At 44.9% G+C, this 15,488-nt stretch overlaps 1 protein-coding gene across 2 annotated transcripts; it reads left to right on the plus strand.

Moving 5' to 3' along the window:
* Positions 1 to 3,844: 3,844 nt before the first annotated feature.
* On the plus strand, positions 3,845 to 14,226 carry LOC118087818 (phospholipase A2 inhibitor gamma subunit B-like). 2 transcript variants are annotated; one of them, XM_035120830.2, is made up of 6 exons: positions 3,845 to 5,204; positions 6,498 to 6,598; positions 10,225 to 10,341; positions 10,547 to 10,699; positions 12,575 to 12,715; positions 13,818 to 14,226. In XM_035120830.2, exons 2-6 carry the CDS (start codon positions 6,550 to 6,552, stop codon positions 13,964 to 13,966), a joined length of 609 nt encoding a protein of 202 aa, XP_034976721.2. In that variant the 5' UTR covers positions 3,845 to 5,204; positions 6,498 to 6,549; the 3' UTR covers positions 13,967 to 14,226. The 2 variants fall into 2 exon arrangements, with proteins under 2 accessions (XP_034976721.2, XP_060131629.1); XM_060275646.1 differs by lacking the exon at positions 3,845 to 5,204 and having other exon boundaries at positions 6,451 to 6,598.
* Positions 14,227 to 15,488: the final 1,262 nt, after the last annotated feature.

Here is a 15,488-nt window from a genome sequence, read left to right on the forward strand (position 1 = left end):
TTGTTGGGCTGTGAGTAGCAAAGGGGAGCTGCACCGGGGTGAAGGCATCCTTTTTTGTATTTGTCCCCGTGTCTGTTTCAGTCCACACCCAGTGCACACCAAGATACCCAAAACATTACTTAGTTCTCTTCTGGGCTCTGAGCCCAACATCCCGGTTCCCACAGACAAGGGTACCATCAAAACTAAGCCCATTAGTGTATCAAAGCAGGCATATAGGAACCTCTATGAGCTCAGAGCTATAGCAACTTCCAATTAATTGAAGGGTTACCTTGCCAAGATGGCTTAAGCCGAACTTCCAGAGCAGTTCGCCTTCGGTACAACACAAGCCTTCCCTTGCCTGATTCAGATATCACTTTAAACAGCCTTGACTGCCTCCAAAGAATCCTGGGAATTTTGCTTTGTGAAGAGTGCTTAACAAAGGGTAGTGCCGAGCTACAGTTTTCAGAGGGCTTTGTCTGTCAATCCCACTTCCCAAGGAACTCTGGGAATTGCAGGGCAATTGCTGTGCCTGCAATTTGCAGATAACTTTCTCAGGAAATAACCGTGGTAGGAGATGTAGTTACTGGGCATACCAACAAATTGCTGGGCCTGAATGGTATTGTTTTAAGAAAAACTGCTTCCTTTCGTTATGGGGTATTCCAGAGTCCATACAGAGTCCTGAAGTGGGATCCCTATTGGTAGGAGAAAATAACAGAGGCCAACCAGAATATATTGAAAAGCAAAGCGGCTAATAAGCCAGATCTTTGTTCATGGAACTGTTGCAACAGGGTCCCCACTCACCACATGCAGGAGGGAGGAGAACCCTGAGCAATGGTACACAAGCCCTTATATAGACTTTTGACTTTGCCCACCCTGTAGCCCAAGACCACCCCCTAAAACATCATACATACATCACAGAAGGAGGCGATCTACAGCAGAAATCCTGTTTGCCAGGATATATGGTAATGGTCACTCATTGCATTACCAGGCCAGCCTGGCCATTCTTTTGTGATGCTTACCGGTAATACTTTAGTTCATGAATCCAGGTCACAGGCTCACTCTATTCCTACACAAACATGCCCTCAAGACAGGATTTGCAAGCAAAAAGACATTGGGAAGGCTTTTCCCATTTGCCTCCTTTACTGCAGAGGAATATGTGAGGACATTGGGAGAGTCAAAATGGCTTCAGGATAGCTCTCCCATACTATTTCAGACACATGCTTCATATATTTAGACATGTGTGCATTTACGAATAATTATTCTACACTTGAGACCTTAAAATTCTTATAACAGTATCCACTTGAGAGGTTTTGTTTTTGTTTTTTAAAAACCTCAGATGTGAATATTGTCAATATGAACTGCCAATAGCGTAATGCCTTTATACAAATCATACTTGGGATACTGTATACAGCTGGGGGTCACTGCGTTGCACAGCACTGCAGTGGATGCCAACCATAAATTAAAGAACAGAGCCTTAACAACAAATAAATAGGTAAATGGCTGCTTAACGATTCATTGCTGGTAAATTCCCCTGGTTGATGACTTCGTCTTATGCAAATATGCATTATGCAAGTTTCGGGTTGCACAACTCAGTATTTGACTTTGCAGTGCTCTGTTGCTGTACAATTTAATTATGGGTCTATGATACCAATGTGAATATTTTTAGCCATTTTAGGGAGATTAATGGCACAATGTGACTGGGGAGACCCAGCCAGATGGGTGGGGTATAAATAATGAATTGTTATTATTATTATGAAGGGCTGAAAGGATGATTAAAGCCATTTTCATGGGCCCTTCTCAGGGTGATCCTATTTTTGCAGACCATGGGCACATCCCTATGCACATATGAGCCAACTCCTAGGGGCCAAGATCCCTTCACCCACCATAAATATTTGAGGGGACAAGGGGTGGGGGCAAAGTTGATCGGCATTGCCATTCAAATGGTGTGCATGTGCCACCATTTGAATGGCAATTGGGCTTACCTGGCCTCCCAATATTTTATTCACATTGGAGCCCCTGCTTATGCACATCCAAAACACATTTAAAGCACATAACTTCTCAGAGAATCCTGGGAGCTGTAGTTTGTGAGGGATAGTGGGAGCTGTAGCTCTGTAAGGGGCAACCTACAGTTCCCAGGATTCCTTGGTGGAAGTCATGTGTTTTAAATATTCATTGGATGTGCTTTAAATGTATGGTGAGCAGGTGTGAGCTGGTGGCAATTGACCAGGAAAGAGATCTTTTGGGTCATGGTGGACAGGTTGATGAAGACTTCGATCCAGTAATTGGCAGCAGTGAAAGGGAAGAATGCCACCCTACGGATCGTCAGGAAAAGGGCCCAAACTGCCAACAGTGCAATGCTTTCATTCAAATCTATGCCATTGCCTCAGTTGGAATGTTGTGGCCACGTCTCAGAAATAGTATGCTAGAGCTGGGGGGAAATGCAGAAAAGGGCAACCAAAATTATTCAAAGGCTGGAGCAACTCCCCTAGGATGACATTTGATGATTTTTCATTGAGTGAGAGAGGCGAAAAAAGGTAAATAAGATCTTACCTTCCAAGTCCCGGACTGCAGAATCCGGGACCGGCAGCTGTGTGACACCGGAAGTTGCATCGACGTAACCTCCGGTGTCGTTTTGCCCTTCTATGGGCACCAAAAATGGCTGCCGCCGGCTTCGAAAGTCGCTTCTACGCATGTCAGGAAGTGCGTCGATGCAACTTCTGGTGTCACTCTGCCCATCTATGGGCACCAAAAATGGCCGCTGCCGACGCCGGAAGTCGCGTCTATGCACTTCCGGACATGCGTAGATGAGAGTTTTGAAGCCGGCAGTGGCCATTTTTGGTGCCCATAGAAGGGCAAATCAGAAAGAAAAAAAATGGCCACTGGCAGGAGAAAATAACAGAGAAAAATGGTAGACGAAGTGATACGGGGAACCACCGGGAAAAGGTAAGTAAAAACGGGGGTTTCCTGGGGAAAACGGGGTACTTGGCAGCTATGAAATAAGATGGGTGTGTGATAGACATAACCCTCAGAGTATCTCAATTTTCCTGGGACTTCCCAAAATTTGATCCTGATTTGATCTCCTATTCCTGCCCCCTCCAGCACCACCCCTCCAGCTTAGGGAGGAGGACAAGCACATATTTTGGTGCCATGAATCAGCTGGCTCCCATGTGCTGAGGGCTGCACCCAAAGACACATGCATGGCTGGGGAAACCCAGCCAGATGGGTGGGGTATAAATAATAAATTATTATTTTGGTGTGGTGCACTCACTTAAACCAAAAGACCCTCATATTTTGGTGCAGCGTGTCCTGATTTTCATCAGAGTAATGTTGGAGGATATGGATAGTGATTCTTGATACAATGCAGGCATTGGGCATTGTGCAGAGTAAGACAATAAGAGGTTCTCTCTCTCTCTCTCTCTCTCTCTCTCTCTCTCTCTCTCTCTCTCTCTCTCTCTCTCTCTCTCTCGCCCTCTCTCATAGTACTAGGACAGGGGATAGTCCAGTTAAGCTGAATGTTGCAATATTCAAAACAGAGGAAAGGAAATAGGTTTTTTTTTGTCACAATGCAGCATTAACAAGGAGAAATGTAAGGTACTACATTTGGGCAAAAAAAAAAAAAATGAAAGACACAAATACAGGATGGGTGACACCTGGCTTGAGAGCAGTACATGTGAAAAGGATCTAGGAGTCTTGGTAGACCACAAACTTGACATGAGTCAGCAGTGTGATGCAGCAGCTAAAAAAGCCAATGCAGTTCTGGGCTGCATCAATAGGAGTATAGCATCTAGATCTAGGGAAGTAATAGTACCACTGTATTCTGCTCTGGTCAGACCTCACCTGGAGTACTGTGTCCAGTTCTGGGCACCACAGTTCAAGAAGGATACTGACAAGCTGGAACGTGTCCAGAAGAGGGCAACCAAAATGGTCAAAGGCCTGGAAACGATGCCTTATGAGGAACGGCTTAGGGAGCTGGGTATGTTTAGCCTGGAGAAAAGAAGGTTAAGGGGTGATATTATAGCCATGTTCAAATATATGAAAGGATGTCATATGGAGGGGGGGGGAGAAAGATTGTTTTCTGCTGCTCCAGAGAAGCGGACACGGAGCAATGGATTCAAACTTCAAGAAAGAAGATTCCACCTAAACATTAGGAAGATCTTCCTGACAGTAAGAGCTGTTCGGCAGTGGAATTTGCTACCAAGGAGTGTGGTGGAGTCTCCTTCCTTGGAGGTCTTTAAGCAAAGGCTTGACAGCCATATGTCAAGAATGCTTTGATGGTGTTTCCTGCTTGGCAGGGGGTTGGACTGGATGGCCCTTGTGGTCTCTTCCAACTCTACGATTCTATGATTAAAACTATGGGATTCCACAAAATGAGGTGGCTGCCAAGTTGGATGGATTTAGAAAGTGATTATACAAAAACATGGAGGACAAGGCAATGAGTGAAGGCTAGTCCTGGCTATATGCTTTCAGAATCAGTGAGAGCGTGCCTCTCTGAATGCCATTTGCTGGGGAACAATAACAGGAGAGGGCTACTGTGCTCATGCTTTGCTTGTGCATTTCCCCCAAGCATCTGATTGGCCACTGTGGGATACAGAATGTTGGACTGCGTGGGCCATTGGTCTGATCCGTCAGGGTTCTTCTGATGTTATCAAGGCGTTTTACAGCCTCAGTGCCATGACAGAAAAAGTCATGCTAGCAGAGAGGTAATGGGGGTTGTGGTCCAAAACATCTGGAGGGCACTAGGTTGGTGACAGCTGCTCTACAGACCCCCCACAAAGTCCATATGTGTCACCCAGAATTGACCTAGAATGAAAGACGAGTTGGGATGCTGCTTTGCAGGTGGTATTTCAGGGAAGCCCAAACCGCACAGACAATTTTTCAGGTGGGTTTTGCACAAAGGTAAGCCTTTTAGTCAAGTCACAGCTGTCCGAGTGAAGCAAGACGAGAGCACGCCAAGGAGTTTTTCTGTCTCCTGACGCATGGCCTCGTGCTCTCCCTGAAAAGAACAGCGGGTTCCCACCCAGGAATTTATTTCTTATTTCCTTCTTTGTTGAGATGGAAGAGGGTGTCCCATCTGGGTGATGGATAGCTGGGAGGAGAAACTGAGGAGGAAAAAAATGACATTGCAGTTCTACTATAAATAGCCCAAGGAATGGTGCACATTCACTCAGCCTACGCAGTTGACCTTTGGCAACGATCGCCTCTGCTGCAGCTGCCTGGAGCCCCAGGTAAGCTCATCCTTCCAAGGAAAAATGGGACCTGCCTTATACTGAGCCAGACCACTGGCCCATCTCTCTCAGTATTGCAGAGGCCTTCCCAGACCTCCCTGGAAATGTTGAGGACTGATTTTGAGGCTTTCTTCATGTTTTTCATGCGCTCTGCCACTGAGCTTTGTCTCTCCCTTTCTTTTATATCCTATCCTTTTCTGCAAGGAACTCATGGTTCACCCCCACCCCCCGCATTTTAACCTCACAACAACCCTTCGGAGGTAGGGTAGGTTGCATGGGATACCAGTTTGCTACCAGGCCAGGTTCAAGGTTATTGTGTTAAATCACAAAGCCCTAGAAAACTTTGGCCCAGTTTGGTCCCAAAGTACCTTAAGGACTATGTGATTCCTTAAATTCGACCTTGATCTTTAAGGTCTACTGTTGGCCCACTTTGGGTGGTCCCACGTGCCAGCTGGCCTTTACCAGGGACCAAACCTTTAGTGTGGAAAGTCCCTTCACTGTAGAGTTCCCTGCCAGCATCTCTGTCTACTTTCAAACGTCTGCTGAAAACCATACTCTTTAGACAGGCCTTCTGAACGTGAGATATTTTGCAAGCAGCTTTTATGGATGTGTTTGATGTTCTTTCTTTCTTTCTTTTTTCATTGCAGCATTATGTTTTTAGGCTGCATACCGCCTTGCTCTATGAAAGTGCAGTCTATAAACAGTTAAAGAAACAAATAAATTCATGGGGAGGAGGCAAGTCAGTGTGAGTGCAGAGGGATCTCTGGGTTGATGGCAGCAGCTCCATGGGCTGCAAATTTGGAGCTTCTCCCGAATTGTGGCTGCTCTGTCACATCACAGCAAATGCAGCTCCAACCACCAGGAGGGGGCCACCATTGCTCCATGCTCCCATGGATTTAATAAGTTGGTTTTTTAAAAAATAAATAAATGAATCTGGGTATCACTACTGAGGTGTTACTGCTGTGCAGCACTTTGCACACGATGAAAAGATGGCACACAAAACCTGGTGGGATTTTATTTCTTATGCTTTGGACAGCATTCACCATCCATACCAGCTCAGGAAATGTGAGTGTATTGATTTATAATGGTATGCTGCCACTTCTCCTTCTCTTTCTATGGCACAATGTAATGCTCCCGTGCTGTCGTTTTCAGCTTCAATTCATTATGCTTCAATTATTATTATTATTATTATTATTATTATTATTATTATTATTATTATTTTAAAGATGGTACATAGAGTTTATATATAAATAATTGGTTGCATGGTTTGTTTATTTCTGATCTCCCTTCTAGGCAACTCTGTTGAACCGAGTGTTTTGCACCTCTTTGTAACAGAAAAATCACCATGTGGTCTCTTCTTGGCTGCTTCCTCCTCACTGCTTTCCTAGCTACAGGTGAGGAGACATCTTACCAGTTTCTGCAAGAGTTGGTAGCTCCTGAGATAACAACAAAAACCAATGCTTCTTTTTCCAGAGTCAGTAGGTTTGCTGATGGCATCAAACAGAATTTTTCATTCTGAGAAATCTGTGCAAGAAACTAGCCACCATTCTGTATTTTTGAATGTTATTCCCATAGAATCATAGAATCATAGAATCATAGAGTTGGAAGAGACCACAAGGGCCATCCAGTCCAACCCCCTGCCAAGCAGGAAACACCATCAAAGCATTCCTGACAGATGGCTGTCAAGCCTCTGCTTAAAGACCTCCAAAGAAGGAGACTCCACCACACTCCTTGGCAGCAAATTCCACTGCCGAACAGCTCTTACTGTCAGGAAGTTCTTCCTAATGTTTAGGTGGAATTTTCTTTCTTGTAGTTTGAATCCGTTGCTCCGTGTCCGCTTCTCTGGAGCAGCAGAAAACAACCGTTCTCCCTCCTCTATATGACATCCTTTTATATATTTGAACATGGTTATCATATCACCCCTTAACCTTCTCTTCTCCAGGCTAAACATACCCAGCTCCCTAAGCCGTTCCTCATAAGGCATCGTTTCCAGGCCTTTGACCATTTTGGTTGCCCTCTTCTGGACACGTTCCAGCTTATCAGTATCCTTCTTGAACTGTGGTGCCCAGAACTGGACACAATACTCCAGGTGAGGTCTGACCAGAGCAGAATACAGTGGTACTATTACTTCCCTTGATCTAGATGCTATACTCCTATTGATGCAGCCCAGAATTGCATTGGCTTTTTTAGCTGCTGCATCACACTGCTGACTCATGTCAAGTTTGTGGTCAACCAAAACTCCTAGATCCTTTTCACATGTACTGCTCTCAAGCCAGGTGTCTCCCATCCTGTATTTGTGCCTTTCATTTTTTTTGCCCAAGTGTAGTACTTTACATTTCTCCTTGTTAAAATTCATCTTGTTTGCTTTGGCCCAGTTGTCTAATCTGTTAAGGTCATTCTGAAGTGTGATCCTGTCCTCTGGGGTGTTAGCCACCCCTCCCAATTTGGTGTCATCTGCAAACTTGCTCAGGATTCCCTCAAGCCCATCATCCAAGTCATTGATAAAGATGTTGAACAAGACTGGGCCCAAGACAGAACCCTGTGGCACCCCACTAGTCACTACTCTCCAGGATGAGGAGGAGCCATTGATGAGCACCCTTTGGGTTCGGTCAGTAAGCCAGCTACAAATCCACTGAATGGTAGCATTGTCTAGCCCACATTTTACCAGCTTCTTTACAAGAATACCATGGGGCACTTTGTCAAAGGCCTTGCTGAAATCAAGATAGGCTACATCCACAGCGTTCCCTTCATCTACCAGGCTTGTAATTCTGTCAAAAAATGAGATCAGATTAGTCTGACATGACTTATTTTTCAGGAACCCATGCTGACTTTTAGTGATCACAGAGTTTCTTTCTAGGTGCTCACAGACTGTTTGCTTAATGATCTGCTCTAGAATCTTTCCTGGTATTGATGTCAGGCTGACTGGGCGGTAATTGTTTGGGTCCTCTCTTTTCCCCTTTTTGAAAATAGGGACAACATTTGCCCTCCTCCAGTCTGCTGGAACTTCGCCTGTTCTCCAGGAATTTTCAAAGATTATTGCCAGTGGTTCTGAAATCACCTCTGCCAGTTCTTTTAATACTCTTGGATGTAGTTCATCTGGCCCTGGAGACTTGAATACATCTAAACTAGCCAAGTATTCTTGTACTACCTCCTTACTTATTCTGGGCTGTGTTTCCCCTGCTGAATCATCTGCTCCATATTCTTCAGGTCGGGCGTTTTTTTCTTTCTTGGAGAAGACTGAGGCAAAGAAGGCATTGAGGAGTTCTGCCCTTTCTCTGTCCCCTGTTTGCATTTCACCATCTTCTCCTCTGAGTGACCCCACTGTTTCCTTGTTTTTCCTTTTGCTACGGACATACCCATAAAAGCCCTTTTTGTTGCTTTTAACCTCTCTGGCGAGCCGGAGTTCATTCTGTGCTTTAGCTTTTCTGACTTTGTCTCTACACGTGCTGGCTATATGTTTGAATTCCTCTCTGGAGATTTCCCCCCTTTTCCATTTTTTGTACATATCCCTTTTAAATCTTAACTCAGTCAAAAGTTCTTTAGATAGCCAGCCTGGCTTCTTTAGGCACCTTCCATGTTTCCGTCTCATTGGTATTGCCTGAAGTTGTGCTTTTAATATCTCCCTTTTAACAAACTCCCAACCATCATGAACTCCCTTCCCTTTTAGTATTACTGTCCATGGGATTTCACCCAGCGTTTCCCTAAGTTTTCTGAAGTCGGCTTTCTTAAAGTCTAGAATTTGGACCTTAGTATGCTTGGTTGCTCCTTTCCGCTGGATAATAAACTCCAGAAGAGCATGGTCACTCCCACCTAATGATCCTGCCACTTCTACCCCACTAACCAAGTCATCACTATTGGTTAGGACCAGATCTAAAATGGCTGATCCTCTTGTTGCTTCTCCCACTTTCTGGACAATGAAGTTGTCTGCAAGGCCAGTGAGGAATCTGTTCGACCTTATGCTCTTGGCTGAGTTTGACATCCAACAAATATCAGGATAGTTGAAATCCCCCATTACTACTATCTCACTTCCTTTGGAATGCTTGGCCATCTGTTCCAGGAAGGCATCATCTGTGTCCTCAGTTTGGCTTGGGGATCTATAGTAAACTCCCACAATGAGATCACTGTTGTTTTTCTCTCTCTTAATTTTGACCCAGATACTCTCAATTTGGCTTTGAAGTTTTAAATCCTGGATCTCTTCACAGGTATACATATCCCTAACATATAAAGCTACTCCTCCTCCTTTCCTGTTTGGTCTATTTCTCTTAAATAGATTGTATCCCTCTATTACTACATTCCAGTCATGAGACTCATCCCACCAGGTTTCAGTGATGCCTATTATGTCATATTTAGTTTGCTGTACCAAGAGCTCAAGTTCATCTTGTTTATTTCCCATGCTCTGTGCATTAGTATACAGACATTGAAGACCGTTGATCATTCCCCCATGTCTCTTATTTAAGGATATTTTCGTCCCACCACTAGGTCTGCATGCTGCTTGCTCCATTTGGTCCTTGACATTCGGATGATCATCTTCAGCATTTGATAGACTCCTACCTTCAGGACCACTGTCTCCCTCCCCCACATAAGTCAGTTTAAAGCCCTCCTGATGAGGTTTTTGAGTTTCGTGGCAAAAACATTCCTCCCAACTTTTGTGAGGTGCAGTCCATCACTAGCCAGAAGTCCATCTTCAAGAAACTGCAGACCGTGATCTAGGAATCCAAACCGTTCCTGTTTGCACCATTTGCGAAGCCAGTTGTTCACTTCCCCTATTTTTCCCTCTCTCCCTGGGCCATGTCGTTCAACTGGGAGGACAGGTGGGATGGAGTATGGAATGGGACCAGAGAGATGGCTAGCAAACCTACAAGTTCTCAACCAACAGCGCCAATGAAGTGCTCTCCCAATATTCCTGCACCCCAGCTTTTATCAACCCTAGTCAGCTTAGTAATTGATCAAGAATGATGGGAGTTGTAGTCTGGGCACAATTCTATGAATGGTAAAAACAGCTAAGTGTTTGTTTTTCCAGGTACTTGTCTTCAGTGTGAGGTGTGCTATGGTACAGGCAGCAACTGTACTGGCGAAATGAAGACTTGTGGTGCTGGTCAAGATACCTGCATTATCAGTCTGATGGAGTATTTACAAAGTAGGTATTCTTGAGAGTCTTGGGCTGAGGTATCACATAGGTGCTGTGCTGAAAATTTCATATGTTGACTATATTCATTGGGTGGATGTGGATGAAGCAAACCCCTCACAAAAACTATGTCTCTGTGTAGAAATTTCTCCAACATTTTCAGGAGGGGGCTGCCCTATTCTTGACTGAACCTTTCCCTTCTTAATCACCTGTGTAGCTCCCGTGACAATCACATATGTCGCTAAGGACTGTGGCTCATCCAGCTTCTGCAAAATTGGTGCTGAAGAGATAAATCTTGGGAGTGGAGTGCGGGTGAGATCAAATAGGGTCTGCTACAAGGAGGATCAATGTGGAACAGTCTCACTTCCTGGTATGTACTGTCTTGTCTATAATATCTAGAAACTTGCATGGCTGCCCTCCAATTGTGACCCCTCGTTCTCCAACATAGCTACAATTCCCAGAGTGGTTTAGCAGTCTGTTCCTCTTCTTAGGGAACTTTGAGAACTGTAGCTCTGTGAGGGGAGTACAGAAGTTGCGTAGCAACTCTCAGCACCCTTAGAAACTACAGTTCCCAGAACTCTTTGGGGGAAGCCACAGCTGTTTCAAGTGTTGTGATACTGCTTTAAATGTATGGTGCAGATGGGACCTTAGATTCCCAGGAAGAATAATGGGCTCAGCCCATTATATTATGTAGGAGCAGCCAATGTAGCACCCTATTGACACCAGCATTGCTGCCACTTACCAAGATGGTGGCAACAAAGTTGGGATGGTGCAGGTGCCCTGATTGGGGAGCATGGGCTTATTCTCCTGGTATACCTGCACAGACCCAACCTCACCACAGCCCTGACCCACCACCCCTGCACAGTACTAGTAAGCATCGGCAACAACAGTATGGGGATGATGGCTCCACATCAACACCCTCCCACTGCAGCCACTTCTGCTGATAAGCCTTACACCTTTGGACCCATCTTTAAGAACTCAGCAGCCACGGTAAGCCTCCTTTCACTGAACCGGGAACTTACTGGCAAAACAGGAACTCAACTTGCCTAGTGGAATTAAATTAAAACTGCCCAGTGGAGTTAAATTTAATAGACTGGGGCATCACACTGAGACAGATTTCTAATTTGCCAGTACCCTCTGGTCTGAATGCTCTGCCCCCTAACCCCAGGCATGGAGAAACTGTGCCTCTGCAGTTGAAGTTGGACTTAAATTCCCATCAGCCTCAGTGGGCATGGTCAATGGTCAGAGATCTTAGGAGTTGTAGTCCAGCAACAGCAGAAGGACCCCAGGTTCTCCACCCTGGCTGTAACTCTGTGCTTGTTCATTGTCACTTCTTAGTGGGGAGGGAGCTTTAGTCCATACAATCTTAAGAACTTAAAAAGAGTCCACTGGATCAAGACAATGGCCCATCTAGTCCAGCATCCTTACAATCACCAGGTAGGTGCCTGTGAGAAGCCCGCAAGCAGGACCTGAACACAAGAGCACTTTCCCCTCCTGTGGTTTCCAGCAAATGATATTCAGAAGCTCTGAGGATGGAGATAGAACATAGTCATCATAGCTAGTGGCCACGAGAGCCTTGTGGTCTATGAATTTGTCCAATCTTCTTTTAAAACCATCCAGGTTGATGGCCACCACTGTCTCCTGTGGCAGCGGGTGGCGCTGTGGTCTAAACCACTGAGCCTCTTGGATTGCCGATCAGAAGGTCGGCAGTTTGAATCCCCGTGACAGGGTGAGCTCCCGTTGCTCAAACCTAGCAGTTCGAGAACACGCCAGTGCAAGCAGATGAATAGGTACTGCTGTGGTGGGAAGGTAAATGGCATTTCTGTGCGCTTTGGTTTCCATCACGGTGTTCCGTTGTGCCAGAAGCAGTTTAGTCATGCTGGCCACATGGCCCGGAAAGCTGTCTGTGGACAAATGCCGGCTCTCCTAGGCCTGAAAGCGAGATGAGCGCCGCAACCCCATAGTCACCTTTGACTGGACTTAACCGTCCAGGGGTCCTTTACCTCCTTTACCTTTTTAATGGTGCTGCATGAAAAAGTGCTTCACTTCATATGTCCTGAATCTTTCAGCATACAAATTCAGAACATGAAAATTTAGTATTTAATTCCTTCTGGCTTTATTTTTCATCAAAAGAGCTGAGGATAGTGACAAGAGTTGCTTCTTCCTCAGCCCCCTATTGTTTCAGAGCTGAGACCAGGCATTGGTAACAGACACCTGATGGCTGACCTTCCATTTATCTCCATAGTGCTGCCACCACCAGACACCAAACCCAATGGTCTCCAGTGTTCTGGCTGTGTTGGGCTGTTTTCCACCAAGTGCAATGAAAAGCCTGTTGCCTGCAGCGGAGAAGAGACCAAGTGTGTCAACATTACTGGGAATATCACAGGTAGAGAGATTCTGTGTTTTCAAAATTGTCTTTCCATCATCCTGATCTTCAAATGCGCTCAAGAGTGGGGTAACCAGACTGATCCCCATGGCAACTCCATAACCACCTGGTTTAGGTAGGCTTAGAGAGAAGGGCAGGGCCAAGCAAGCACACCTTGAGTTTCCATGGCTCACTGGGGATTTGAGCCCATGCTTCCAGATCCACCTTTGAATGGTAGCCTCTGAATGATTTGGATGCCAACTCCCATCAGCCCTACCTCAAACTCCCCCGGGCTTTCTGCTTGATCCAGGGGACAGATGTTTGAGCATCTCATGCACTGCACATGCTTAAGTCAACCAGCTTTATTTGTACTTCCTAGACTAACATGATTTGGGATGTAGGTGGCACTATGGTCTAAACCACTGAGCCTAGGGCTTACCGATTGGAAGGTTGGTGGGTTGTATCCCCACGATGGGGTGAGTTCCCGTTGCTCGGTCCCTGCTCCTGCCAACCTAGCAGTTTGAAAGCACATCAAAGTGCAAGTAGATAAATAGGTACCGCTCCGGCGGGAAGGTAAACGGTGTTTCCGTGCACTGCTCTGGTTTTTCCAGGAGCGGCTTAGTCACGCTTAGACCCAGAAAAACTGTCCGTGGACAAACGCCAGCTCCCTCAGCCAGTAAAGTGAGATGAGCACCACAACCCCAGAGTCGTTTGTGACTAGACTTAACTGTCAGGGGTCCTTTACCTTTACCTTTTTTAGACTAACATGTGGGTTGAAGCAGCTATTCTCCAGTTTTCATGCTCCTCCAAATTTTGTATATAATCCTTAGCTTTAAAAGAAGTAGTAGTACTGGAAATATGTTTTTAAGGGTAAAATTCATTCAGATTTTTAAAAATTCTAATGCATTGAAAAAGATATGCAGAATGACACAGAAACAGGATAAAACAAACTTATGAATACATGGGATGATGACATGAACCAGAAATTGACTGTGACCCATCCATTGCTAATCCACATTTTCTCCAAAATGTCATTTTAAAAGGGTGGTGGCAACTATAGTGGGCAGAGAGAGCTGTTGATTGCAGGCTTGATACTGACCAACATGTTGGCCATTTCTTGCAGCGGTTCAGACCATCGATATTTCCTTCAAGGGATGCGCTAATGAGGCTTTCTGTACCATTCTCAATTCGAGTTCAAGAATGTTTGCAGGAATCAGTGTGGATCTGACTAAGACTGAGTGCAATGCAGCTGTTTCCATCAAAGCTCTGTAACCAGCTGACTCTTACCGTATATCGCAGAATGTCATTGCTGCACCACATCTTTCTTGTCTCAATGGCTTGCCCTTCTTCACATGCTGACTTTCTTATTGATTAGTTGATTAGCTTCTCACAAAATCAAATCAAATCAAAAAATAAATCACTGGAGAACTTGATTATAAATCCTTGCAGTGCAATACCTGAGTCCACCACTTGAGGCAGCATATGCTCCTTTAGAAGGAATTCAACAATATAATAGAGGGAGGTTGTTTTTTTTTTTTTTTTTTGTATGGCAGTTTAAACTCTTCCCTGAGTTTAAAAATCAGGTGGGTAAATGACCAGATCAACAGGGAATCACGTTGGATATTCTGTGTGTGCGAGAATAATTTGTTCCAGAAACAGAGAATAACAGAGAAGAAGTTTCAAGAAGCAGCAAAAGGCTGAGATGGTTTTGTCTATGCGCAGTGTGACAGCTGATATGATGGTCTACACCGCAGGCCACACCTCTCATTGGTTCTGCTATTCATCCTCCTCAGGCGGTTGTGCAGTCCAATAGTGTATCCTTTAACTGTAATTATGTCTCTTGTTGTTGGATATTCTCTCTGTGTGAGAGATAATAATTTGTTCCAGAAACAGAGAAGTTTCAAGAAGCAGCATAAGGCTAAGATTGTTTTGTCTATGTCAGAACGTTTCTGTGGGAGCTTTTTCTTTGGACATGCGCAGTGTGACAGGAAGCACTGATAACAATGGTTTTGTGTAACTTGTGGTAACTTGTTGTGAGTCTCTTGCTTGCGACTTGCGGTGAGAGAAGCAGAGAGAGAGTCTTGGACTCTTGTTGGACTCTAAGCTTGCCTTGACCACAGCAGTGGTGAATGTCTGTATATCTTTGCTACCAATATGCTTTTATGCCTGTCAAGTAAACCTCTACACTTGATTGAATCTTTAAGGCGTCCATGAGTGTTTATTGTCTACTTCCACCCTGAAGACGCTTCCAAGGAAGGAGCTGCGTTGAGATGTAACTCTGCTGGGTATGGATACTGGCACACACATTCAGCAAAAGTGATGCTGGACCCAATCCTTCTAAATCATTCATCTGAGGTTGATGAATTGATCCAAAAAATTAAAGGTAGCTGTGAGACTTAATAATAATTTATGGAAAGAAATGTCCCAACTTAAGAGGGAAATATTTTCAGTGCAAATTCTCTGCAACAAAATACTGGTGGATTGGGGAGGGCCACTTTTTTAAATTATAGAATGTGCATCTGAGCATACGCAAGATGTACTTTCTCAAGAGTAACAAAATGTATGTGTGTGCCAAGTATCCTTAATCATGTGCAGAGTGTCTTTGATCAGGTACTATGATCCGGCCAACGATAAGCAACATCTGGAGAGCTGAGATAGAGGCTTCCATTGTATATCAAAGGGTCTCCAAGGTGGGCTAACTGGCAGTGGTGGGCATATGTGACAACAGCAGCACTCCAATCAGTGTCAAACAGCTTGGGGAGGCCATTTAAATTTCCCACAAGTCCCTGGGCTA

Source organism: Zootoca vivipara, chromosome 6, assembly GCF_963506605.1.
Source record: "Zootoca vivipara chromosome 6, rZooViv1.1, whole genome shotgun sequence".
Classification (NCBI taxonomy): Eukaryota; Metazoa; Chordata; class Lepidosauria; order Squamata; family Lacertidae; genus Zootoca; species Zootoca vivipara.